We start from the raw sequence: 25269 nt of genomic DNA, 5'->3' as shown, positions 1-25269 counted from the left end.
GGCGTGGTATAATTTGCTCTAACTTTGTAATTCTAATCATTAATGAAATTTGCTATTTTATGATGGTCCATGCATTTAGTGAACACATGGTGTACCACCATCACGCACACACACACCAACGATTGTAACACAATTTTTCATTTCTAACTTCCCTGCATCACAAATGCCTATCGTCTTCCTCAATATACCAAAACCCAATAATTAAAGACTTAAAGACACTGCTACAGGACTGACATTTGCATTCTAGAGAAAACATAACATTTTGTTGGAGATTTCATATGAATATTGATCAAGTATTAGGACATATTCACGCTAGATTACACGGTCAAAGCAAGCAATGAAGCCTACATCTAAACATAATGAGAATTCTCAAGTCACGCTAAAGAGGACAGTGAACCCAAACAAGAACAAGACTATGTTTCAGAACCCAGAAGACCAAGTCCACAGAAAAAAAAAAGATGGTTAGAAGCAAGCAGGGCAGCGTCCTACGTAAAATTCTTACTAACATCCAATGAAGTTATAAACTGGGGTTATTATGAGCAGCAAGTCAGCAATTTCGCTAATATGGGAATGGCTGGGCTCAAAACTGGTGAAAGCTTGAAAATAAAACAACCCCAAGTCTTTTCAGAGTTGTAGTAGCGAAAAAATAATCTAAATGTAAAATAGATCCATATGACATATAATCATATATTGGAATAAAGTTACCAACTAATAAACATAAAAAAGAAAAAAAAAAGAGTTCGAGCCAAGAAGCTCTATAATCTTGAATCAGGTACATGAGTCTCCAAATCGCCATATCTTAACATCGGGTAATCACTTGATGAGCATCCTCCAAATCACCATAATCTTTCAAGGAAATAAAGGTCTCAGAATAACTGTACATCCATAGATATTCATCATAAATAACTGTTGAGGCCCCTGCAGTAACACCACCTAATGGGTATACCACAAGATTGACAAAGCCAGATCTTACATCTATAAAGAAAACAGAAATCTCCTGACAATTGTAATTCGTGCAATATATGCCATGTTCCCATTCCTCCACCCGAGCACAATAAACCTCAAAGGGGAAACAGTCTGGTGGTATCTTGTTATTGTAGTACATCTCCCAGTCTTTCTTCTTGATTGAAATCTTTCAACACCCATATCTCGATATTCCTGATCTTACCACTGCTAAATGACCAGAAACTCTTTGTCCTCAGAATGGCCAAACAGCCTTTCAAAGTAAACAAACACATTCTCGATTCCATCCAGTCCTCCTTCGAGCTTTGTTGTAATGCGGGAGGAGAAGGGGTCCAACAGAACTCTTCTCTCCTGAAGTCGAAAGAAACTATTCGATCACATTCTGTTCCTGTCAACCAATGCACAGCTCCATTTGTGCATGTCGGCTTGTCGACTATGGGTATCCAGCTGAACTCAGGAGGAGGGAGTGAGGATATCTGTCTCCACGAGTTCGTACCCAATACAAGAACATGTACTCTCATTGCTCCATGTCTAATTTGATAATCTTTTTCAGAAGTAACACATAAAACTTTGTATGTACTGGTTCTATCATCAAATGCCATACCAAACCAACAACGGGGATTTACTCGGGAAAATCTCTCCTGTCTGGCAAAAATACATTCGGGCAGCCGTAGAACTCCCCTTTCCCCAAGAGAGTTAACTAACATGGAATCTCCTTCACCGGAGAATACCAAGCAAACAATGTTGTGGAAAACAAAACGCACATTCGCCTCAGTGTCAGTGGGTGACGAGACATTGATTGTATATCTTCCTTTTGTTAAGGCATTGTCCTTGTATTTCACCGATTGCAAACTCAATAGATTCTCATGGCGAGAGCAAAACATGAGTCGAGGCACTTGATCAGCAGCAGCAGCCCATAAACGCGTGTGAAGTGTAGAGAAAGAGACGTCGCTCACGGTCTTCAACAAGGTCTTCGACACACATTTGATGCAGCCCACTGACTTTGCAGGCACTCTCAAAAGGATATCCACCAGTGTATCGACCGGTAGCTCCAACAGCCGCCCACTCTCTCCCTCCATTTTTTTTTGTTTTCAACACAACTAATTTCAGTTACCAGTAATGCTCAAACCATAAATCTCCTTGTTAAATAAGCAAAATCTCCTATTCAGATTACAACAGGAAATCTAAATCTCAAACCGATCATGAAAAGGTATAGATATCCATTTGGCACTCGATGACTTTGTTCGACAAGGAAATCTAAATCATACCTTGTATCTCTTGGTCGCAATGGACCTCCGATCCGATTCGCCGACACCGGACATCCGATTACTATACGAGTGACAAACCCTAACAGCCGGCAGTTCTGAAGACAATGATCCCCTTCCGTCTTTAAACTGAGTTCCAAACTGAGTCGGTGTTATAGAGATTGCCACGTAACCAGACGACGTTTTTTTAATTGAAAAATGCGTATATATTAACTTCCAACAAAATATCGGAATCCTCTGAAGAAAATGAAGCTAAATATTTCCCCACAAACCAGGTAGTGAGCAACAGGATCCGTGGCGCAATGGTAGCGCGTCTGACTCCAGATCAGAAGGTTGCGTGTTCGATTCACGTCGGGTTCAATTCCCGTTTATCCTTTTTTACCTTTCTACCAAAATTTACTTTTGACGGCGTTACCAAACCCTTTACTTTTAGTCGGCGCCGTCAACTTTAGACCCCCAAGGAAAAGCTATAAATTAGCCATCACAGGTTCTCTGGACTCACCTACTTCTTCTCCAGAAAATACCCAATCCACCTTCAGCTCCTCTTCATCTTCATCTTCATCTTACAGGTTCGGCTTCTTCTTCTTCTTCCAAAGTTACTTTCAGTTTTCCCACTTCAACCGATTCAATCTCAATTTGTTTACTGACATTCAAGTCACTGAACTCATTTTGAAGCCGCTCAGTTTGGTTGGTTTTTTTGGATGTTTGTTATTCAGCTTCACCTGTCATTGTGTCGGTTACAGGGAATTTCAAAATGGCGTTATCAAATGGGCTGGATGCAGAAATCAGATCCTTTTTCGACTCGGCTCCTCCTCTAAAGAACAGAGATGATGTCACTGCAAAACTTGATGCCTTTTTTAGAAACCATTCCCCGCCTTCCGGTGTTCACTTCTTTAATGTTTCCAATTCTATTCAATCTTAGTTTCTGTTTTTTTTTTAAGAAGATTCTGAAATTAAAGCTATATGGTGTTTTTGATTTGATGTAGGAAATGGAGGAGCTAGGAGGGTGGTTTGTGTGACCTCTGGTGGCACCACGGTTCCTCTGGAGCAACGTTGCGTTCGCTACATTGACAACTTCAGCTCAGGTCACAGAGGAGCAGCTTCCACAGAGTAATACCGCCATAAACTCACTGAATATATATATATATATATATATATATATATGCCATTTTTAATTAATTTGATATCAATAGGAGTTGTCTGTAACTCTGTATATATATTTTGTTACAGGTACTTTTTGAAGGCGGGCTATGCTGTTATCTTTCTTTACAGGAGGTAATGTTAATGGTTTCTATCACCTTTTTTTAACGATGCATTTGTTTCGGCAATTCTGAATGGTACAAGGGAATTGCGTTTCTTATGGTTGGTAAAATGCAAATGTTATGCAGGGGGACTTGCCAACCATATTGCAGATTTCTTCCCGATGATCCATTACTTGAATGTCTAGAAATTAAGGATGAGTCAAACATTCAAGGTCTGTATTTAGTGTACTGCTATGGTTATATATGTTCACTTATGATACTTGGGATAAAAAGGCATATCCTTAGTCAAATACTAATTATGTTTCCAACTCTTAAGTTTGGATATGACATGTGATACATGGTCAAGTGATACATCGTTAGTCATATGTTAGAAGTTTTTTGCGTTCTTAACAATCGGTACTAGAATTAACCAGCACTTCCAGGTTTAACTTCTGTTAGTAGGCTATGAAAGAATTAGTTTCTGTGTTCATGTGTATGTTTTGCTTACTGCCAAGTCCTAAATACTAGCATATAAATTAAACGGAAGAGAAGAAGACTACACTGAGCTGGTATTGATAGGGTAGGCAGATGAGGATATCAGATTTTGGAGCAATGGTGGAATAATATGATCATGATGGTTGAGAGGTTAAACCATTAAGTTTGCCTTACAATGCTTGACTATCTGAGTTATTGTTATACGACCTGATATAGTTTGTGGAACACAGGAGGATTCTTGTCTCCTCTTGCCCGATTCCTCTGATTATAAAGTCTATTGGCCTAGCAATTTTATATAATCCTGTGTTGACTACCTTGTGATATGAGTTATATAAATACACATACCGTGAATATGAAAACAAGTTCCTGCTTAGATGACAGATTTTTTTTTCCACAGTACACCAGTCCCATTCACAAGCAGTGACGAGTGCTATCACTAAGACTCATGCTGTATGAACCACTTTACTATTATTCTTTTGCATTGAATAATATAAATATGCTCGTTCCATAGTTATTTTTTTTATCCTCTTGGTATATGGTGCAATATATAGCTGAACAATAGATCAGTGTGACAATTTAAACTATATTATTTGTATCTAATTGTAGGCAGTAGCAGACGGCCTCTTGCTGAAACTTCCATTTACAACAATATTTGAGTATCTCCAGGTTAGCTATGAAGGCTACCTTAAAGCTGCCTGCCTTATTTTACATTCTAATAAGTGTCTGGTAGAATTGGATATCTTCTGTGCCTGACTATTGGTCCTTGTTAATGAGCAGATGTTACAAATGGTTGCGTTTACAATGCGAAGTATTGGACCACATGCCATGCTTTATCTTGCAGCGGCAGTATCTGACTTCTACGTCCCTTGGGAGAGCATGGTAATGATTAATAATTGCTTTATGTGCTTTGTACTATGTTTTCTGACTGCATTCTACACTTCGAGATGTAGATCACATGACCCATCCCTTTGGCATCAGTATTGCTTGTCGCAGAATATGTAACTCTGGAAGTTTTGCAGCATGCTTTGATAGTGTTATCATTGATATGCAATGATGATGCCATTTGGATAAAATACTACTTCATGTGTATCTCTCATTTTCTTTTAAGATAAAAAGATCTATGTTTGTGCAGGCGGAGCACAAAATTCAATCAGGGTCTGGTCCATTGGATATGCGACTTGTTCAGGTGCCAAAGATGCTCTTAGTGCTGAGGAAAGAATGGGCCCCAATGGCCTTCTGCATATCATTCAAGGTTAGACATGAAATTTCTGCTTTTCATTAAGTCACTAATCCTGTCCATCAAAGTGTAATCTTTTCATGAGTTCTGATTACTATACGTGGATTTGGAATTGTTTTACCTTACTAATATCAATAATTGGTTTGGTGTGGTATAACCTGATGACTTAAATACTTCGTTTTTTATTATTTGAATATGACTTCAATACTTTGTTGATGGAGTATCGTTTAATAGAGTTCTCAGCTCAGTTTCAGACTTCCATTTGTTAGTATTGTGACTATTGTCAGTTGGGTAATAGAAAAAGTTGAGTAGGTGTATAGAGGAAATTATTTTCCATTATACTGTAGCTTGTGTCTAAATGAAAGCACTTCATTTTGATATGATCAAATCATGATTATCTACTACAAAATGTCAGACACCTTTAATGTGTAGTGGTTTTGAATTTTTGCCTCTTAGTTCATCCAACTGACATGATGTAGTATAATTTTGTGACTAAAAAGTAAAAAAATTTAATATTCCCAAACAGCTAGAAACAGATTCAAAGATCCTGTTAGAGAAGGCCGATATTGCTCTTAGGAAGTACAAGATGCATATGGTTGTAGCCAATGAGCTTTTGAGCCGAAAGGAAGAGGTAGTAGTTGTCACCCGCAATGAAAAAATTTCAGTTCGCCGAAACAAGTCTCTGGGTGTTGATGATGTGGAGAGCGCCCTTATTGAGCTTCTTGTGGGGAGGCATTCCACTTATGTTGAGAACTCGGATCTATGATCCAGATTGTTTTTATCTGATGGTGAACTTCTAACAAGATAGTTCTCTTTCTGGCTAATCAAGCTCTATTGCAATTTGTTTTAATTATTGTCATTAGTCTTGGTGAAATATTGCCATTTGATACCATATCACTCATTGGAGGGGATACAAGGAAAAACTACCAAAGGGAAGTTCTTCAACTGTAAGGTTTCCAGTAAGCTGCAATTTCGAGATATTTTAAAAACGATTTGGATCGGAAAATGTCATTTTCCATGGCCACTCAACCAACTGGCTATCAAACCTCATTTTCTGTAAAGGAAAACATGCATATGTTCTGGCCTCTTAAATAAGATGTGACACCAAAATAGATCGATATGCACATAGAACTAGATACAAATTACAATCTTATATGCAAAAAACAAGAAAGAAAAGAAAAGAGAGGTGATATCTTCGTGCATTGTCTTCTACTTTTCTAACCAAGAAACTGTAATGTTTGGGTCAGGTAATCACTTTATGAGCTCTTCCAAATCGCCATAATCTTTTAATGTAGCCAGTTCTCATAAAAACCGCAACGACCTAGTGGAGTGTATTGATAGTCCCTAACCTTATACTCATCGTATTGTACACCATTGATGGAGCCATTCCTTAGATCTATGAAGAAAACCCAGGTTTCCAATGAACCGCGACTCGTGAAAAATATGCCATGTTCCCATTCCCCCGGTACAAAATTTAATCGAAAATCTTCTGGTAATTTGTTTTTGTAGTAGCTAAATCACCCACTGTTTTTCATCAAAATCGTTCAACACCCATATCTCCGTTTCCCTCATCCTCTTACCGGTACTGCTAGAATAGCAGGAACTCTGTGTCTGCACAATGGCCAAACATCCCCTCAAAGTAAATAAACTACGAGATTCATAATCGTCCCTGTTCAAGCTTTCTAATGAGGGAGGCATAGGGGTACAACAGAACTCTTGTCTCCTCAAGTCGAAAGAAACTATTCCATGATTAGATCTTGTTCCTGTTGGTGCCCACCAATGCACAGCTCCATTTGCGCATACTGCCCTGCTGTCTATCCAGTCCAATGAACGAGGAGGTAGTGAGGATATTCGTCGCCACGAGTTTGTGCCCAATACAAGAACATGTGTTGTAATAGTATTGAGAGCACCATCTCGTTCTTGACTAACACATACGATCTTGTAGGTATTGGTTTTATCATCAAATCCCATACCATACCAGGAATCGTTTCTTTGTCCGGCAAATCTACTTACCGGCAGCCGTAGAACTCCCCTCTCCTCAAGAAGATTAATTTGATAGGATCAATCATTCCTTAATGAAGGTGGGAAAACTATGTGATGTTCACATGAGTAAATCAAGCACACCTATTGCTTTGGTGACCATTAATTGATGGAGTTGGTTTTGTTGAAATTTGGAGCAACCTTTGTTGAAGGTAAGAAACAAATCTACAACCTTATGGTGGTAGGTGGTTGATTTGTTTAACAAAGAAAGAAGAATGCATTGATGAGCATGCTAACATTGAGCATGAATCAAGGAAGAAGATTGACTTTGCTTCCATGCATGTTACATGCAAATGCATGAATTGCACAAATATGTTTGCCTATATAAAGGCATGAGAAGTGGTGCAATAAATATAGAAGAACAATAAGGGAGAGATCATCTTGTGTGTGATCAAGAGTGAGAGATAGAGAGAAAACTCCAAGTAGAGAGTTTTGTGTGTGTAGCAAAATAAAGTGTGAGAATGTATCCCTTCAAGTGTGAGTCTTGTAGTAGTGTTTCCCTCGGTGTAACCTTTCTTCGTATAGTGGAGGTTCTTTATTGTTGCTACCCGTGGACGTAGGTATTTTGCCGAACCACGTTAAATCCCGGTGTTCTCTTTCATTTTATTTTCGCTTGTGGTTGTGAGTTATTTCGATTTCCATTCTTCAGTTCATTCTTCCGCATTCCCCAACAGTGGTATCAGAGCTCCTGGTTCTGACTGGGAGCTGCTAGAATGGAAGGATCACGGAGTACCATGATCAGACTCAACCACTCCAACTGAATTACCTGGAAGCCGAGAATAGAGGATATTCTCTATTGCAAAGATTTGCATGAGCCAATCGAGAGAGACGATGCCAAGCCAAGTGAGATTTCACTAGCAATTCGGACGAAGATGAACCGCAAAGCCATCGGTCATATTCGTGAATGGGTGGACGAAAGTGTGTTTCACCATGTTGCCAATGAAACCAGCGCGCATGAGCTTTGGTTGAAGCTGGAGTCCTTATTTGAAAAAAAAGACTACTGCTAAGAAAGCTTTTCTCATTAAAGAGCTCATCAACATGAAGTATCGGGGAGACGTTCGAGTGACCGAGCACCTCAACAACTTTCAGAGTGTAATCAATCAATTAGCCACGATGACCATGAAGATTGATGATGAGTTACAAGCGTTGTTGCTGCTCGGGTCGTTACTAGATAACTGGGAGACATTTGTTGTCACTGTAAATAACTCTGCTCCTAATGGTGTATTATCTATGGAAAATATTAAAGATAATATGTTGAACGAAGAAACAAGAAGGAGTTCTTCATCAAGTTCAGAAAATGGTCAATTCTTCGTTGCGGAGAGGAGAGGAAGGAGCAAGAGCAAAGGACCCAGAGGTCACGAAAGGAGTATTAGCAAATCCAGAACAAGGTTCAACGGAAAGAGTCATCATTGTGGTCTTTCAGGCCACATGAAGAAAATTTGTAACAAATTGAAGCGGGAATTCAAAGAAGCAAGAGAAGACACTACTCATCAACAAAAGGAGGACACAAACAATGTTGCTGCTGCGGTGTCTCATAATGAGTGTGAGTTCCTGTCACTTGGAGGTGAATGTCTACTAGTAGATAATCCTGGAGTTCAATGGATCGTTGATTCTGGAGCCTCGTTTCATGCCACTTCTCACGTAGAGTTCTTCACTACGTACAAAGCAGGTGACTTTGGTAAAGTGAAGATGGGCAATGACAGCTACTCCAATATTGCTGGGATTGGAGATATTTGCTTGCAGACATATGTGGGCTGTCAGTTATTGTTGAAAGATGTGAGACATGTTCCTGGTCTACGTCTCAATCTTATGTCAACTGGTGTACTTGATCGACAAGGCTTTCATCATCATGGTGGTGATGGAAAGTGGAAGCTTACCAAGGGATCTCTTGTAGTTGCTAGAGGAAAAATGTGTTGCACACTCTACAAGACCTATGGAAAGATATGCAAGAGTGAGTTGAATGCAGACGAGGAATATTCTCTAAGTTTGTGGCATAGACGTCTTGGCCACATGAGTGAGAAAGGACTGCAGTTGTTGGCAAAGAAGTCGCTAATTCCTGTTACTAAAGGTAACTCACTAGACTCTTGTGATTATTGTTTATATGGCAAGCATAAGAAAATTAGTTTTTCAAAGACTTTCACTAGGAAAGAAAATATTTTAGATCTTGTACATTCAGATGTGTGTGGCCCGATGGAAGAAGAATCATTAGGTATGCATAAGTATTTTGTTACTTATATCGATGATGCTTGGTTTATTTGTTGAAATCCAAAGACCAGGTGTTCCCGACATTTACAATTTTCCACACTATGGTGGAAAGGGAGACTGGAAGAAAATTGAAGTGTCTTCGTAGTGATAATGGCAGAGAGTACATAGTGCACGAATTTAGAGATTATTGTGCAAAGCATGGTATCAGACATGAGAAGACAGTTCCTGGAACCCCTCAACATAATGGCGTATCAGAGCGGATGAACCGTACCATTATGGAGAAAGTCAGATGCATGTTGAAGATGGAAAAATTATCAAAAGAATTTTGAGGAGAAGCTGTGAAGACTGCGTGCTACCTAATCAACAGAGCACCGTGTGTACCTTTAGAATTTAAGACTCCAAATGAAGTCTGGACCGGGAAAGATGCATCCTACTCACATTTAAGAGTATTTGGATGTAAAGTATTCGCACTTGTATCCAAGGAGCATAGGAAAAAGCTGGATGATAAGGCGACACCATGCATATTTGTCGGCTATGGTGAAGAAGAGTTTGGCTACCGGTTGTGGAATCCAAAGACGAAGAAATTTATAAGAAACAGAGATGTGGTGTTCCATGAAGACTAATCTATTGCAGATTTCGACAAAGAGGTACTACCAAATGCAACAAGTGATAGTCGCATTTATGATTCACCATTGCAGCAGGAATACAACGTTGGGCTGCAAGGTGATAAAGTTGAAAATGTACCTGACACGGGAGATGCTGAAATCGAAGATGAAGGGGAGTTTGATCAGGGGGAGCAGCATGTGAATAATCAAGTTTTTGTTCGTAGAAGCACTAGGAGGCAAATTCCATCCACCAAGTATCCATCATCTCAATATATTTTGGTGACTAATGATGGAGATGATCCTTATGCAAATTACATCCTTTTGACCAGTGACCTGAAAGTTACAGAGAAGCAAAGATTCATCAAGACCACGACAAATGGAGGCTAGCCATGGAGTCTAAGATGAAGTCTTTACTAAAGAACGACACTTATGAGTTAATGAAGCTTCCTAAAGGCCGAAAAGCACTCAAGAATAAGTGGGTGTTAAAGTTAAAGCGAGATGAGAATGAGAAACTGACAAAGTTCAAGGCTCGCTTAGTTGTCAAAGGATTCTGCCAGAAAGAAGGAATTGATTTTGATGAGATTTTCTCACATGTTGTCAAGATGACTTCGATTAGAGTCATTTTGGGCATGGATGCGAGCATGGATCTAGAGGTGGAGCAGATGAACGTGAAGACTGTATTTCTTCATGGTGATTTATATGAAGAAATATATATGGAGCAACTAGAAGGTTTCGAAGTCAATGGAAATGAGCATATGGTTTGCAAGTTGAAGAAAAGCTTGTACGGATTGAAGCAAGCACCAAGACAATGGTATAAGAAGTTTGACTCTTTCATGGTGAGTCATTGGTGCAAAAGAACGTCAGCAGATCCGTGTGTTTATATTCAACAACCCGTTGGAGGTAATTTTATTATCTTACTACTTTATGTAGATGATATGTTAATTGTTGGCAAAGATACTGCTATGATTCAGCAGTTAAAGACAGATTTATCAAAGTCCTTTGATATGAAGGATTTGAGACCAGCCAAGCAGATTTTGGGTATGGAGATTGCCCGTGATCGTGGGAACAAGAAATTGTGGTTATCACAAGAAAAGTACATTGATAAGGTACTAGAGCGTTTCCACATGGAGAAAGCAAAACCAGTTGCTACTCCACTTGCTAGTCACATGAAGCTCAGCTCAAAGCAGAGTCCTAGGAGTCAGAAGGAGGAGGAAAAAATGGCAACAATGCCATATGCCTCAACAGTAGGGAGCTTGATGTACGCGATGGTTTGTACGCGATGGTTTGTACTAGACCAGACATAACACATGCAGTTGGTGTTGTTAGCAGATTCTTATCTAATCCAAGCAAGGAGCACTGGAATGCTGTCAAGTGGATTATGAGATACTTGCGAGGAACTTCAAAGATGAGTCTATGCTTTGGAAGTGGCAAGTCTGAACTAGTTGGCTACACAGATGCAGATATGGCCGAGGATATTGACACGAGAAAGTCCACATCCGGATACCTGATCACGTTTTCAGGGGGAGCTGTCTCGTGGCAATCAAAGCTACAAAAATGTGTTGCTTTGTCAACTACAGAAGCAGAGTATATTACAGCTACGGAAGCGTGCAAAGATATTTTGTAGTTGAAGAGATTCCTACAGGAATTGGGTCATACACAACAAGAGTTTGTCTTGCATTGTGACAGTCAAAGCGCGATTCACTTGAGCAAAAATTTGAGTTTTCACTCGAGGTCAAAGCACATTGATGTGAGGTATCACTGTATACGTGATGTGCTCGAAGCTAAGGAAATGCTGCTAAAGAAAATTCATACAGACAAGTACAGTTCGGATATGATGACAAAGTCTCTACCGAATGAGAAGTTCGAGTTCTGCAGAAGCGCGTCTAGAATGGCGCATCCTCCATCTAAGTCGGGAGGGGGAGATTGATAGGGTCAGTCCTTCCTTAATGAAGGTGTGAAAACTATGTGATGTTCACATGAGTAAATCAAGCACACCTATTGCTTTGGTGACCATTAACTGATGGAGTTGATTTTGTTGAAACTTGGAGCAACCTTTGTTGAAGGTAAGAAACAAATCTACAACCTTATGGTGGTGGGTGGTTGATTTGTTTGACAAATAAAGAAGAATGCATTGATGAGCATGCCAACATTGAGCATGAATCAAGGAAGAAGATTGACTTTGCTTCCATGCATGTTACATGCAAATGCATGAATTGCACAAAGATGTTTGCCTATATAAAGGCATGAGAAGTGGTGCAATAAATATAGAAGAACAATAAGTGAGAGATCATCTTGTGTGTGATCAAGAGTGAGAGATAGAGAGAAAACTCTAAGTAGAGAGTTTTGTGTGTGTAGCAAAATAAAGTGTGAGAGTGTATCCCTTCAAGTGTGAGTCTTGTAGTAGTGTTTCTCTCAGTGTAACCTTTCTCTGTATAGGGGAGGTTCTTTATTGTTGCTACCCGTGGACGTAGGCATTTTGCCGAACCACGTTAAATCCCAGTGTTCTCTTTTATTTTATTTTCGATTGTAGTTGTGAGTTATTTCGATTTCTATTCTTCAGTTCATTCTTCCTCATTTCCCAACATAATTAACATGCAATCTCCATACTTGAATCCCAAGCAAAACACGTTGCAGAAAACAAAACACAGAAAGCCAGGAGTTAATGAAGAGATAGTAATTGCATATCTGCCATTTGTTAAGGTATTGTTCTTGTATTTCAGTGATTGCAAAGTCACTGAAGAACTATCAAGAGAGCAACACATAAGTCGAGGTACTTGATCAGCAGCAGCAGCAGCCAAGTAGGTGGCAATACGTGAACGTGTGTGAAGTGTAGAGAATGAGATGTTGCTCACCATGTTTAACAAGCTTTTGGAGACACATTTGACGCAGCCTACTGACTTTGCAGGCAGTCTCAAAAGGATATCGACCAGTGTCTCAATCGGTAGTTCCATCAGCTGCGTATTCTTTGCATCATCAGGACTGCTAATTTTGTACGAGTACTTCCCTCTCGTTCTCTTGTTATCTCTCGTCATCTCCAAATTTTGTTTCGCCAGATATCTTTCAGTTTCAACCTCCTGGACATCTTTTTAGCTTTTATAATGCATATCTCCTATTTCGATTAGGAGAGGAAATCTAAATCCTAGTCTGGTTTTCAGAAAGTATACAAATCCATTTGGCACTCTGTAACGTTGTTTTACTAGGACTCTAGAAGAGTTAGAGATATTATCTATAAAGCATGGATACGGCAAAATATAGGTATGTCCGTATCGTACCCGTACCAGATACATGTACGGTCTAGATACGCCATATACACGTATCCATGGATGAAAAACGTATCCTAACTATGTATTGCACAGTCAACTCATCGGATACGGTCCGGATACGATTTGGATACGTTCAAGGTTAAAATTGTCATTTAATGGTTAATAAAACCTATTCTTTCTACTTTCTTCAGCCTCATACTCTCTCTCTCTCTGGACTTAGAGGGTGTAATATCTGACAATGAGGATGAAGATGATTGAAGAGAGGAAGACATCACATTCTATATATCATGTTTAATACTTCTTATTTTTTATTTTGGTTGAACTTAAGTAGTTAATTCATGGACTTATGTAGTTATGTTTATTGTAGAATTGATGAGATTTAGGTGTTATAAATTTTTAATTGCTTGTTTTTGATCAAATTTTAGAAATTATTATACATATATTAAATATTATTTTACAAAACGTATCCAAAACGCTACATACTAGAAAAAAAACGTATCCGCGTATCATGCTGTACCCGTATCCGTATCCCGTACCCGTACTGGTGCATCATAGGATATTATCGATTCTCCCTCAGGTTGATGTTGATGCTGCTGAATTTAAATTCGAGATATTATCGATTCTCCTTCTAGTTGATGCTGCTTGTAGGAAGATATACTCACAACTCGTAGAGAAAAAAAAACAACTCGATCAGCATTTGTAAAAGAAAATCTTAATCCGAACAACATCACCAGTGAGTGCGTGCTTAATAATTTTTTTTCAATGCATGCTATGTTCATTTGTTTGGTGAGCGTCAATGGGACACGGCACTCTTGGCGGCAAGTTTTCAAAGCTATAGGGCACTGCAAATGAGCGCTTTTTTTTTTGAGAAATATAGTATTCATTAAACCATACTCAAAAGGCTACATACATCATAAGCTGAATTGTCCTATGACAACAAATAGTGATCCAAGATCACCTGGCACATTACAATTTATGACAAGTAACCCTCATTATAGAAAAACAAAAAACCTACAACTACCCAAAAATAAAACAAGCATTCGAAAAAAAGCACACATCGCCAAAAGACCATAAATTAGTGTATGACACATAAATCGAAAAACCTTTCGAGCAACAAGAGTTTGCAACATAAAAAAAAACAAAACAAAGTTCTTGTGGCCCCCTTTGGTACTCCCTCAATCCAGCAAGCTAGCTAGAGAGGAATGTCCAAGTTCGGCAATAGCATCGGCTACAAAATTTGTTTCTCTATGGATATGTTTAGAACTAATACAATCAAAGCTAGAAGTTAAAGCTCTAATATCTCGGAAAATTTTGAGTAATCTCCAAGGGGTTGTAAGGCACCATTAACCGCAGTGGCGGATTTATGATCACCATATTGGGGATACTTGAACTTCTAAACCAAAGGGGAAAAATGGCGAGAATCTTAATGGTGTGAGAGAATTCAATTAATTAAAATTAAAGTCTAAAAAACTTAAGCTAATTCTAAGAGTCGACTGTTTTTAATCTCATCCAGCATTCTCTTTCTCAATATGAAGAACTATATAATCACCAAGAAACTTAACTCTCATCTTGCTTCTAAGTTGATTCTTGATAATCAATGTTCATATTTGAAAATGTCTTTTTAGTGGTTGATGTAGAAACAAGAATAGTCAAAACTAAACAAATCAATCTTTAAGGCATAGGGAAACCACAAAGCAATATTTTTTTTTACATTTCATAAAATAATTTTTGTTTCGAACACTAATTAATTTTGGCTGAAAATTTGACTTTTTTTTTCATCTTTTTCTAATAGATAACTATAATCATTGAAAAACAATACTTATATCAGACATTAGCATTCTAATAACAAAGATACAAGCATAAGTACAATTGTACAGAGGAAGTCTTATAGGGGACTTGGGGTAGTGAGGATGCTTCATTATAAGCCAAGCTTAAATAAAAAAAAAATTAATACTAGATTTTTTTTTCATATTGGTTGGGGGATGCTTGAGTCACCCCTTTCATAGGGTAAATCCGCCTCTGATTAACCGCATCAACAACTAACTTAGAATCACCTCCAACCTCCACCTTTGTTACTACAACCGGTGGGACACCATGATATTACTTCGTCAACACAGATTCTTAGACCTCTATGAGTTCTCAACTGTCTCAACGCTCCTAACTACAAGAGAACTACACTTTGGAGGAGCCGAACAACAATTTTACCAGTTCTTCCATGCTATCGAAAGGATTCAAGGAATAGGTTTCACTCCCAGCTTGATCTCAACAGGAGATTTGCAGGTATTTATCGAATAATGCAAAAAAAAAAAAACTGTTCTGCTCTATTACTTGTTTAGTATGTATAGTTTGTATATTGTTTTTTTTAAAAAAAGTGTAGTAGCTTTATTGATGCAGGATTGAAGTGGTTGGAGCTTATTTGCACATGTGGGATTAAATGAATGTTACTAAGGAAACTGAGGAGAGTACTTAAGAATTCAATGTGTGGTATATGCCCTTGTGGAGCAGTGTGGTAGAATGGGAATATGTAGACACTGGCAGGAGAAGTTTTGTACTGAGTTATCATTTGTGAGGGAAATTAGTGTTGGTCCAAATGGTCAGTGGTTTGTGAACCGAGTGTTTTCACATTTTATGAAAGGATGTCAACAATTTTCTCGAGGTTTGGTGTTTTATACATGAGTTGAGTACTGTGGTTAGGATGATTTTGATTATTTACTATGTGATTTTCTGTCTTTCTAGGCTCATGCTTAATAATTGATCAATTGTTTACTGTGTTTTGTTTTCTTAAGGATGTTGATAGTAGACCAGTTTCTACTAATCTTTCATCATGCTTATATATTTCAAGACTTTTTACATGGTTTAGCAAACAATGGATGTTAGTCCAAAGCTCAGCTTCCGATCTCATAGGGTATACAGTATAATGAATAAAATCATTTAATTTAAATTGGTTCATAAAGATGAGATCAGTATGAGTGATGATTAAATTTAGATATAACCCTATTGGCATCATATGATCATGTATGTGTTGATTATAGTTAAATTGAAGAGTTGAGGAAATGATAATTGACTTTGATTGAACAAAATCAATTTGTACTTGTGTAATTACGCGGTGAAAGTCCAAATAGTGAGTTTTTTAGTTGGACATTCGAACAACGCAAAATGGAGATGCTATATGGTGATATTCATTATGTTTTTCCTTTCCCATCTAGAGCTACTATGGACCTCCACCTCTTCCAAGTAGCGTACATGACTTTCCTTGATAACAAAGAGTAATGTACATACATAAGTACACAGGTTAAGGTAATGCAGATCGAACACACTTGTAGTTATCAGGACTTACTGTCTTGAAAGATCTTAAACTAGGCGTGCTGGAGAAAGCAAGCATTGATACCGAAAGTATCAGAAGAGATGCATAGGCACTCTAAGATTCCCTTTCAAGAGAGGAATAGCCGATGCTTACAGCTCCTCAATTCCTTCGGAAAAAGGCAATAAGAAATCCCAGATCATCCCTTGCATTCCATGTCATGATCGGATTAGTACATAGATGTGTGGACACTGAAAACAATCTTGCAAACAAACAAAGAAACGATTAGCTTATATGCGAAATGTGCGATATACCATTGAGTTAGTATTTGAGTAGTAAAGTGGAGAACAACGGCTAACAGGTGTGGTGTTTAGAAATGAATTGTATAGTGACTTAGTGAGTGAGATCCTCGGCAAAAGTTTCGGTCTCTCAGTTCGGGATACAAACCAACAATAGGATGAACGGACATCAAAATTGCAGGAACCTCCACTGACTGAAGAAAGAAACATTAGGTGGTCATTCTAAAGGTGATTACGGGTGGTTCCCATGGAGAGTGTATCTCATGACTACAAATAGTTTCTAGTTTCTACTAGTATGGACGACTATAAATGAGCATGAATGAACTCCGTATACTTTCCCCTCAAAAATGAATATCTCCCATAAATTGAGTCCATTTTCTGCAACGTAAAGATATATACAAAGTTGTATAATGTTTCTGCAGGTAAAAACTAATACTGATGGGACAATCTATATGGTATGCTATAATACAAATGTAGAAGGCAATGAGTAATTTTTCATCCAGGGTTTCTTCTTCATCTGTGTCAAGCTCAAGTTCCTCTGCAGCTTGTGGGTATGCTAATAATACAATTCTTGGTGATGAGTCGGAATCTTCATTACTGATTTTCTTCCTCATCTGTGTCAAGCTCGAGTCCTTCTGCTGCTAAAAGCTGACCAATGATCTTTTTTTTATCTTCCTCTGCTTTCCTTCTCATGATGTCTCTTTTCTTTAACACTAATGTATGCCGCTTTAGCGTACTGGAGAAATACTCAGCAGAGGCCTTCCTTTCTCTCGCCAGGATTTTCTTCTCTTCATAAGGGTCGACCTGGATGTCCAGTGTATTGACCCATGATATAATTGTGTATGCTAACAAAAAGATTGAAATCATGATAGGGGGGCCTGACTAAAGTTTTTGATCGAACATAGTGCTTGATCAGTCAAGGTGCTAGTAGAGTATGTGGTTGCCATTGATTTTACGTAGTTAAAATGGAGAACTTATAATGTTGCAAATGTGAAATCTACTGTTTTTTTTTATACATCTAGTTTAGATATGTATCTTCACTTAGCTTGATGTCATTAGAAGATAGAAATATATTAATCTATACCTTGGAACGAGAAAGTCGACGTGCACGGATATTCATCTCACGCTGTTGTTGCTCAGCCCAAGCAGCTATTGCCATATCACCTCGTTGATCAAAAGCTTTCCGCTTTTTCATTAGCCACTCCATCCATGCTTCAGATGCCTGTATGACAATGCACATGAAAAAGTGATTACAAAACAACAAAAAACAGAAGTCCAAGCGATCAGTTGATCAAAAACGATACAACTACAAACAAGATGTATTAATGCTATTTTCAGATAAGAGGCAAGAAAGTACAGAGCAGTAAAAACTTGAACTACAAAACTTACTTTCAAAGGGTTGACTCGGTTATCTCTGTCATATTGGCCCCTCTTCTCGACATCTAAAAGCAATTCATATGCAGCTTGAATCTTGATAAACCTAGCTTCAGCCGTTTCCCCCTCCTCCAAGGTCCCTCTGCCATCATAAACTGGAAACAGGAAGGACAGCCGCATTAACTTAAACTTCTATACAACACAAAGTACAGGACAACTGTACTACACTTCCAGTCCTACAGAGAAAGTCATCTTCAATAATCATCCAGACCATGTGAACCCGAGAACTCTTTAGGTAGAGCTTCTGAAAAGCGCAACTCTCTACTTAATGATTATCTAATTCCTAAAGACCTACTTTGCCATAATCTTGTTCCTCCGCCTCCCCCCTCATGACATTTTTATAACCGTCTTTGCTTGTCTTCAAATTCAGCAGAGTTACATATGAGAATTACGAATCCTCACTTGCCAATTTCTAAAATATATTCCGAGCTCCTCTGCTACTCCAACAAAAACCAATTGGGATCAGGTACAACAATTCACGGATTGACTTCATACATTACCACTAACCGAACAAATGATCCTTACATGTACCACTTCCTCATTAACTCCACTGTCTACCTCTGATTTTACTAGCAATCTACAGACACAAAATTCAAACATTTGAAAACAATTTCCAGTAAAGATAAGGTAACATACCATCAGGATGGTAAAACTTGGCCAATCTTCTGTAAGCCACCTTTATCTGATCATCATCAGCATCCATCTCTAATTCTGCAAACACCAAATATAACAAATTTCAAAAACACAAACACTGAAAATATCAGAGACCCAGAAATTCCAAAACTCAAAGCTTCCAACTTTAACATGAAGAACAAGGACCCAATTACCAAGAGTTTCATAGGGAGACTGGGGGTGGGTCCAATTCGAAGCCCTAACCATGGACCTTCTCTGGTTCGCTCCAAACCACGACTCGCTCCGATTCAATCTCGCGAAATCCGACGTCGCCGGAGAGAGACTAGGCGAGTAATTAGGGTTTCCACGCTTAAAGGAAACCCTAAAGCTGAAACGAGCTTGATGTCTGCAGCATATGAAGGAGGTGAAGCCGGCGTGTGGCCTACAAATTGTTCTCAAATTACTCATCTTGAGATCAGACCCAGAATCAATTTGGGGCGAATTGAATCGGGTCGACTGGAATTGGAAATCTAGGGTTTTAGTGAGGAGTGAAGAATTGGGATTACGAAGGTTGAAGACGTGAAGCAAGAGTGGACATTTCTTAGAATCTGACTGAATCTGAATATTCCAAAAATTTTAATTTTAATTTGTAATATTTATAGCTTTCTATTTTCGTTAATTATATTCCCGGGAAATTTAGACCTCTTTTTCTTTTTTCTCCATGTTAGTGGTAGAGAAAAATAGAAAATAAAGTACAAAAAATGGCCATTTTAGTTAGTGGCTGATGTTCTCAAACATCAAACTAGTTGTAGCCATTTTAGTTAGTTGCTTGCCTTTTTTTATTCATCAATTAGTATATGACTATATTAGGCATGATTTTAGTATATATTGAGATTAGTTATGTATTCAGGATTTAAGCGAACGGAGATTCAGTATGGTTGCACAATTGGCATCCGTATGCAGAGTTTGGTGCAGATTGGAAGTAAAAGGTACACTGATATTGCAGAGATGAGCACGACTCTATGATGACATAATGTACAGAATCAGTATAGTTTCCAATTGATGATAATGGTTTCCCAATTGTCCATAATATATTGTTGGCATGCATGGCAATAATAACTGTCTCAACAAATTTATACATCAAGTGCTGGTAATACATTTTGGATTTCCAATAAACCTACCCAAAAACTATGCTCTATAGGCATTGGGGGAACATTACTCAAAAATCTATATATGTTTTGAATTTGATACACACTGGACTGAGCTTCATATTTACGCCTTCTGATACAGAAGTACTGGGGGAAATACAATATACGTGTAGATCAGGATGCATATGACTCGGCAGAGGGTTCGCGTGGACGAGCGGTCCAAAGAGAACTGAGGGCACGAAGACGCTGAAAGTACTCTCCTAATGCAAGCAAGCTGCGAGCCGCTTGGTGAATTGTGAGGATTCGACACATTTGCTGCAGAGTCTGCTGCCGAAGGTGATCAGCCTGTCTCAGAAAAGAGCAGCAGAATTCACCAAAAGAGGAGTGTCATGAAAAGGACTTGGTTGCTAAGATTAGTTGGACAAGTAAATGTTTATGATATCACTCTAGGTGGAAAAGGCATTTTTACCTGGCTAACAAAGTTTTCCAGTGCTTCAAATTTCTCAATGGCTGCACCCATCTGAGATCCATAAGTTTCTCCGATCAATATTTGATCAGCTTCTAATGTCTTCGAAAGTGTCTGCTGCAGTTTATCCATTCCCTGTGAGAGAGCGTCCTCAGCTTGCTGAGATGATTGCTTCAGGTTATGGAAATCCAGCCGTTGTGGATCATTCAGTGGCTCAAGTTGGGACTCGACAATCTGTGTTAATGAAACATGTAGAATATTACACATTCATTGAAAGTAACCTGTACTGTTTACTACAAAACTGGTTAGTATTATCAGATATAGTAGGTTTCTAAGTCTATATTCAGTTGGAAGGGAAGAACAGAATTCATCATCCACAACTGTAAGACTCATTTCTCAAGCCTATGACACATGTATTATAATAACATACCCTAACTATGCATGTTCAGATCTATGTGTAATATTTGAGAGCAAACCCCAGTCACCATTAGCAGTAAACAATATGTTCAGTCATGAATTCTCACCAAGGAACACAGTAGTCCTATATTTCCTATTATATGTCAGATTAAAACCTTGAAACTGCAAATTCCAGAACTCCCAGGTAGTTATGTTTTTCAGTTAACCCAACCTTCTAAAAAGAACACATATACGACATCTAGTAAGGCTATGTATATATGGAGAGAATATCAAAAACTATGACCACCAAAACAAGAAGTTTTCGAAAATAGAGCTGACGTAAATTTACATTTAGAAGCTCTGATGGGCGAAATCCTCCAATCCAGTGAAAGTAACGTTCTACTGATGTTCTCCATATACCAGACAGTAAGTAAAAGATATCAGCCTTAGCAGCATCTGCCTTCATACGGAACAATGTAGCGTAGTGGTTCAAGCCACCTTCTACAAGTATCTGAAGTTCTATTTCAGTTGCATGCTCTTGCAATGCATTTCGAAGTTCAATGTTCTGTCTATGTTGCTCTTCTACCCAGTGTCCATATTCCAGCTCAAATGTAGTGATCCCTGCAAAATTCATAACTTAGGTAACACTTCTATTGAAAAACAACACACTCGAAGAGAAACCCTTGGATTACCAAACGATAATAGGTAGTAGGTCATTAAGGTAATAGGTGATCACCGGATACATTTTCTGTAGCAGAAATTATTCACATTAAACATCAAAGAGGTTTGCACTTCAAAGCATCAACTCCATACAGTATTCAATAGGACAAAATAGGAAACTGGTATATAGAATTTGATGACAGATACGATTAGCTAAGAAATTAAAGATGCCTATTTCAATTTGTACTTTTTCAGATCAGCCCGCATAACGTTTTCTAGAAGTTCCATCAAGAAAGTAGTGTATTTGCTACACAACTATGCGTCTCGCAACTTATATATCCTTTTTTCAGGTTTTTTTGTTTTTGTTTTCACCACTGAAGATTAACATGTCTAATACATGAAGAGAGCTTTCGGGTGTAAAAGTTAGATAGCCTTAAGCCTGGTCTTAGAAAAAGCTGGATCAATAAGATGATTATCAATTAGCTCTAGTCTTTGGAGATGAATTCAACAGTATCTATCAACAATCACAAACCTGAATCCACAATTCCGTTGTATCCCATATGATTACCACCAAATGAACTGCCTCCATAGGCTACCTGCAATCGGGCAGTCACTGGTTTACTATTTTGGAGCATGATCAGAGACAAAAAGTAGAGATTATCTACTCACCTGCTTTCTAGTTCTGTCCAGTTCCAGCTCCAGTTGTGCCAATTTTAGGCGGCTTGTTTCTAGTTGTTGGACATAAGCCTAGAGTAGTACAGAACAATAATACTGCAATAAGTAGACAACTTCAGGAATGAAATACATGAAGATGAAATATGAGTGAAGCTTCACCTTTTTCCGCATACGACTCTTGCGAGCAGCTTCACGATTTTGCTCTAAGCGTCTCTGTACCTGTATATATAGATAGTTGCACTTTCAGTATACAACTCTAGAATACAACATGTCAATCTTCAGATATAACTCTAGATTCTAGAGCTGAGATAAAGTAGGGGATTCACAAATGGTATATGAGCAATTCAACAAGGGTACTGAAGATGAAAATTTAAGAATTGCAACCATCAAGCTAGCTTAAATTGTCATCTTCAATAGTTCAATTCCCTTGCTGAATTGATGATATTGGATATTGCTTTCAAAGATCAGTGACGAAATAAGTAGAGAATCATGACATAGCTCTGTCTCCAGGTGAAGTAATACAATGAAGTAAGAGGAGTGAAGTGGGGAAGATCAGTCATAACTACCTTATCAGCAGATCTGTGTGATTCTTGATCATTTCCAGAAGGTTCCATTGATTCATGAGAACCAAATCCGATCTAAAGAAGTTCCCAAAATCAATTCAAGTTCAATGATAAATTAAAGTGGCTCCAATACTGAAAAAAAAAAAAGATAACCAAATTTCATGCATCCTTACCTTGTTTTCTAGATTAGAATCCACCTCTACAATTGTGGAAGCACCTATGTTTGAGCTGTTACCACCACTGAAGGTTTCTCTCCACACACCCACCTGCCGGAAGGGCTCATATATCCCCATTTGTCTTGGGATGGCAAACTGAGTTGATGGATAGCTCATACTCTATCAGAAATTGTTACCAAGGATTGAATCAGAAAACACATAAAAAAAAGTGAAAAAGCTAGATCATCCCTAGTGTGTGAAAACCCCAACTCTATACTTGGCTCCAAGAGAAGACCAATAAATATGATCCACTGAACTTATAGTAACTGGACTAGAAAATGCCTCCCACAGTCAGAAACTGACAGCAGAAACCAGAATCAAAGAAGCAGACTTTAGTTTTGGATTTTGGAACCTCAACATAAAAAAATGATGAGACTATTTGTCCTCAAGTCCTAATGCTGAGTCATAGAAACTCCATCCTTGTACACAAACCAGAAGACACACAATAAAAGCAGAGAGAAAAGCATGGTACCAAAGCTTTCCTAAACATAAAAAAACATCCCCACTTTAAATAACCAGATCAAGTGGATAAAAAGCTCAGTAAAAAGTTGAGGGAAGTGATAATCTCCAGTTGATATTATATTTCTAATTTTCTATTTAATTATAACATATAGTAATCACAAGTACATAGATAACTTACATTACCTCTTGAAACAGCTCTTCAGAGCATAACTTGGACTTCAAGAACCCAACAAGGACTTTCTGCAAGACCTGAACTTTCAGACTAACCCGGGAAAGTTCTGCAGCAAAGATTAAAACTTGAGCTTGAATGATGAAAATGGGGTTGTGGGTAGAGTTGTGATGCCTTCAGTTCAACAATGCAATGATATGTGGTGAGACCCAAATATGTTGGAATCCATTGGCTGTCTCTCTCTCTCTCTCCCCCTCCCACCTTTAAATTATTCATTCTTTCCTGTAAACCGTTAACGTCGTCTAAGTCCCCACTAACGTCGTTATCACAAAGCTTTTCTTTTTCACTTTTAGAAAATAGAAATTTCTATAAATACAAAAAAAAAAACACAGCAAGACGACAAAGACGATAAGATATGACGTCACTTACATGGGAAATGCCAGGTGGAGACCGAGGGATGGTTGGTGACTTCCGCGGCCAGTGATGTTAGAGACTTTAGGAAAGTCTGTGGGGCAGTGGGGAGGAGGGTTACTTTGGTCATTCTGTTTTCACTTTCTTGGCGACTCGGTGTCGATCTCCTACCAGAAGAAATTGTACCTTATTGGCTGAATGGCTGGGATTCCGACCATCACCAACAACAACAAAAACCCTAATTTTTAGATGATCCATATAGTACTGATTTGAAAAACAGAAAATAATATTAGAAGAAATAAGAAAATAGTTTCATTCCCTTTACAAGTTGTCATAGAAATGATGAATAAGCTAGTAAGATCATCGGTGTGTATATGCATATTTCGGTTCTTCTGAGTCTGAGGTTTTTCCTCTTCTTTTCTTAAGCTATTTTTATGGCTCGCAACCTAAATATAAATCAAATGTTTGTTTTCCCATGCCAAACGAATCCAAATCATAAAACGATGTAATTTTCTCAGTAACATTACATGGGTATTTGGGTAAATGCGTGTTCTTAATTTTATGCATGCATTAAGAATTAAGAACTACACTGATACAAGTCATACAACACCAATCATGGTACCGTGAATCATAACCAGCGTGCATATTAGTCGACGTTTCTGGGGTGCGATATAGTTAGTGCGAGGTGTTTAAATTAACATACTAAATTACTAATGTCAGTTAATTAACCTTAATCCTAATGTACGATTCCATGGCTAGCTTTCTTATCCTAGCTTAGATCCTCTCAAAATTATGACACCTTGCTTGGAAATTCAGTGAGCAAAATATAAATGCCAGTTAACTACTAAATAAAGTACATAACTAAGTGTCTAAGTGCATGAGATTAGAGCATACTCTCAAGCTTTTCCGACAAAAATGTACGTTCCTTCTTAATCTAAAGGAGCATGAGACGGACCATCGGGATCCATGGAAAAGTTGGCACTGTTTGGATTAAATGAGGAAATTAAGGTAGCACTTTCCCCATCAACTTGGGAGCGAAAACAATTTATCTACCTCATACAGTATGAGAACTGGACGCGTATAAATTCTAACGTACGTACGTATATGTATATATCACCAGCATAAAATATATCTAATCTTACTG

General features: G+C 38.2%; 4 protein-coding genes and 1 non-coding gene across 9 annotated transcripts; 2 read left to right on the top strand and 3 right to left on the bottom strand.

Annotated features, from left to right (window-relative positions):
- Positions 1–769: 769 nt before the first annotated feature.
- On the bottom strand, positions 770–2311 carry LOC126794132 (F-box protein At5g65850-like). Its single transcript, XM_050520792.1, has 2 exons — positions 2232–2311; positions 770–2124 (listed from the first exon to the last, which is right to left on the bottom strand). The coding sequence occupies exon 2, from the start codon at positions 2040–2042 to the stop codon at positions 1092–1094; it is 951 nt and encodes a 316-aa protein (XP_050376749.1). The 5' UTR covers positions 2043–2124; positions 2232–2311; the 3' UTR covers positions 770–1091.
- A 205-nt stretch (positions 2312–2516) lies between these two features.
- Positions 2517–2588, top strand: TRNAW-CCA (transfer RNA tryptophan (anticodon CCA)). The gene has a single exon. It is a non-coding gene; the product is annotated as a tRNA-Trp (tRNA).
- A 160-nt stretch (positions 2589–2748) lies between these two features.
- On the top strand, positions 2749–6074 carry LOC126794129 (phosphopantothenate--cysteine ligase 1). The gene is made up of 10 exons (XM_050520789.1): positions 2749–2797; positions 2972–3109; positions 3215–3338; positions 3459–3503; positions 3617–3702; positions 4362–4414; positions 4571–4630; positions 4742–4843; positions 5097–5216; positions 5728–6074. Exons 2-10 carry the CDS (start codon positions 2983–2985, stop codon positions 5965–5967), a joined length of 957 nt encoding a protein of 318 aa, XP_050376746.1. The 5' UTR covers positions 2749–2797; positions 2972–2982; the 3' UTR covers positions 5968–6074.
- Positions 6075–17224: 11150 nt separating this feature from the next.
- LOC126794134 (uncharacterized) lies at positions 17225–19567 on the bottom strand. 2 transcript variants are annotated; one of them, XM_050520795.1, is made up of 5 exons: positions 19176–19567; positions 18985–19059; positions 18304–18443; positions 17999–18136; positions 17225–17718 (listed from the first exon to the last, which is right to left on the bottom strand). In XM_050520795.1, exons 1-5 carry the CDS (start codon positions 19426–19428, stop codon positions 17509–17511), a joined length of 816 nt encoding a protein of 271 aa, XP_050376752.1. In that variant the 5' UTR covers positions 19429–19567; the 3' UTR covers positions 17225–17508. The 2 variants fall into 2 exon arrangements, with proteins under 2 accessions (XP_050376752.1, XP_050376754.1); XM_050520797.1 differs by having other exon boundaries at positions 17497–17759.
- A 485-nt stretch (positions 19568–20052) lies between these two features.
- On the bottom strand, positions 20053–23902 carry LOC126794126 (transcription factor TGA7-like). 4 transcript variants are annotated; one of them, XM_050520784.1, is made up of 9 exons: positions 23724–23902; positions 23042–23203; positions 22872–22943; positions 22465–22524; positions 22300–22377; positions 22163–22226; positions 21320–21591; positions 20578–20808; positions 20053–20453 (listed from the first exon to the last, which is right to left on the bottom strand). In XM_050520784.1, exons 2-9 carry the CDS (start codon positions 23198–23200, stop codon positions 20283–20285), a joined length of 1107 nt encoding a protein of 368 aa, XP_050376741.1. In that variant the 5' UTR covers positions 23201–23203; positions 23724–23902; the 3' UTR covers positions 20053–20282. The 4 variants fall into 4 exon arrangements, with proteins under 4 accessions (XP_050376741.1, XP_050376739.1, XP_050376740.1 ...); XM_050520782.1 differs by having other exon boundaries at positions 23729–23902; XM_050520783.1 differs by lacking the exon at positions 23724–23902 and adding an exon at positions 23436–23561.
- Between the last annotated feature and the right edge of the window lie 1367 nt (positions 23903–25269).

Source organism: Argentina anserina, chromosome 5 (assembly GCF_933775445.1).
Source record: "Argentina anserina chromosome 5, drPotAnse1.1, whole genome shotgun sequence".
NCBI classification, from domain to species: Eukaryota; Viridiplantae; Streptophyta; class Magnoliopsida; order Rosales; family Rosaceae; genus Argentina; species Argentina anserina.
Note: the sequence above shows the minus strand (reverse complement) of the source record. Positions and strands in the feature narration are given on the sequence as shown.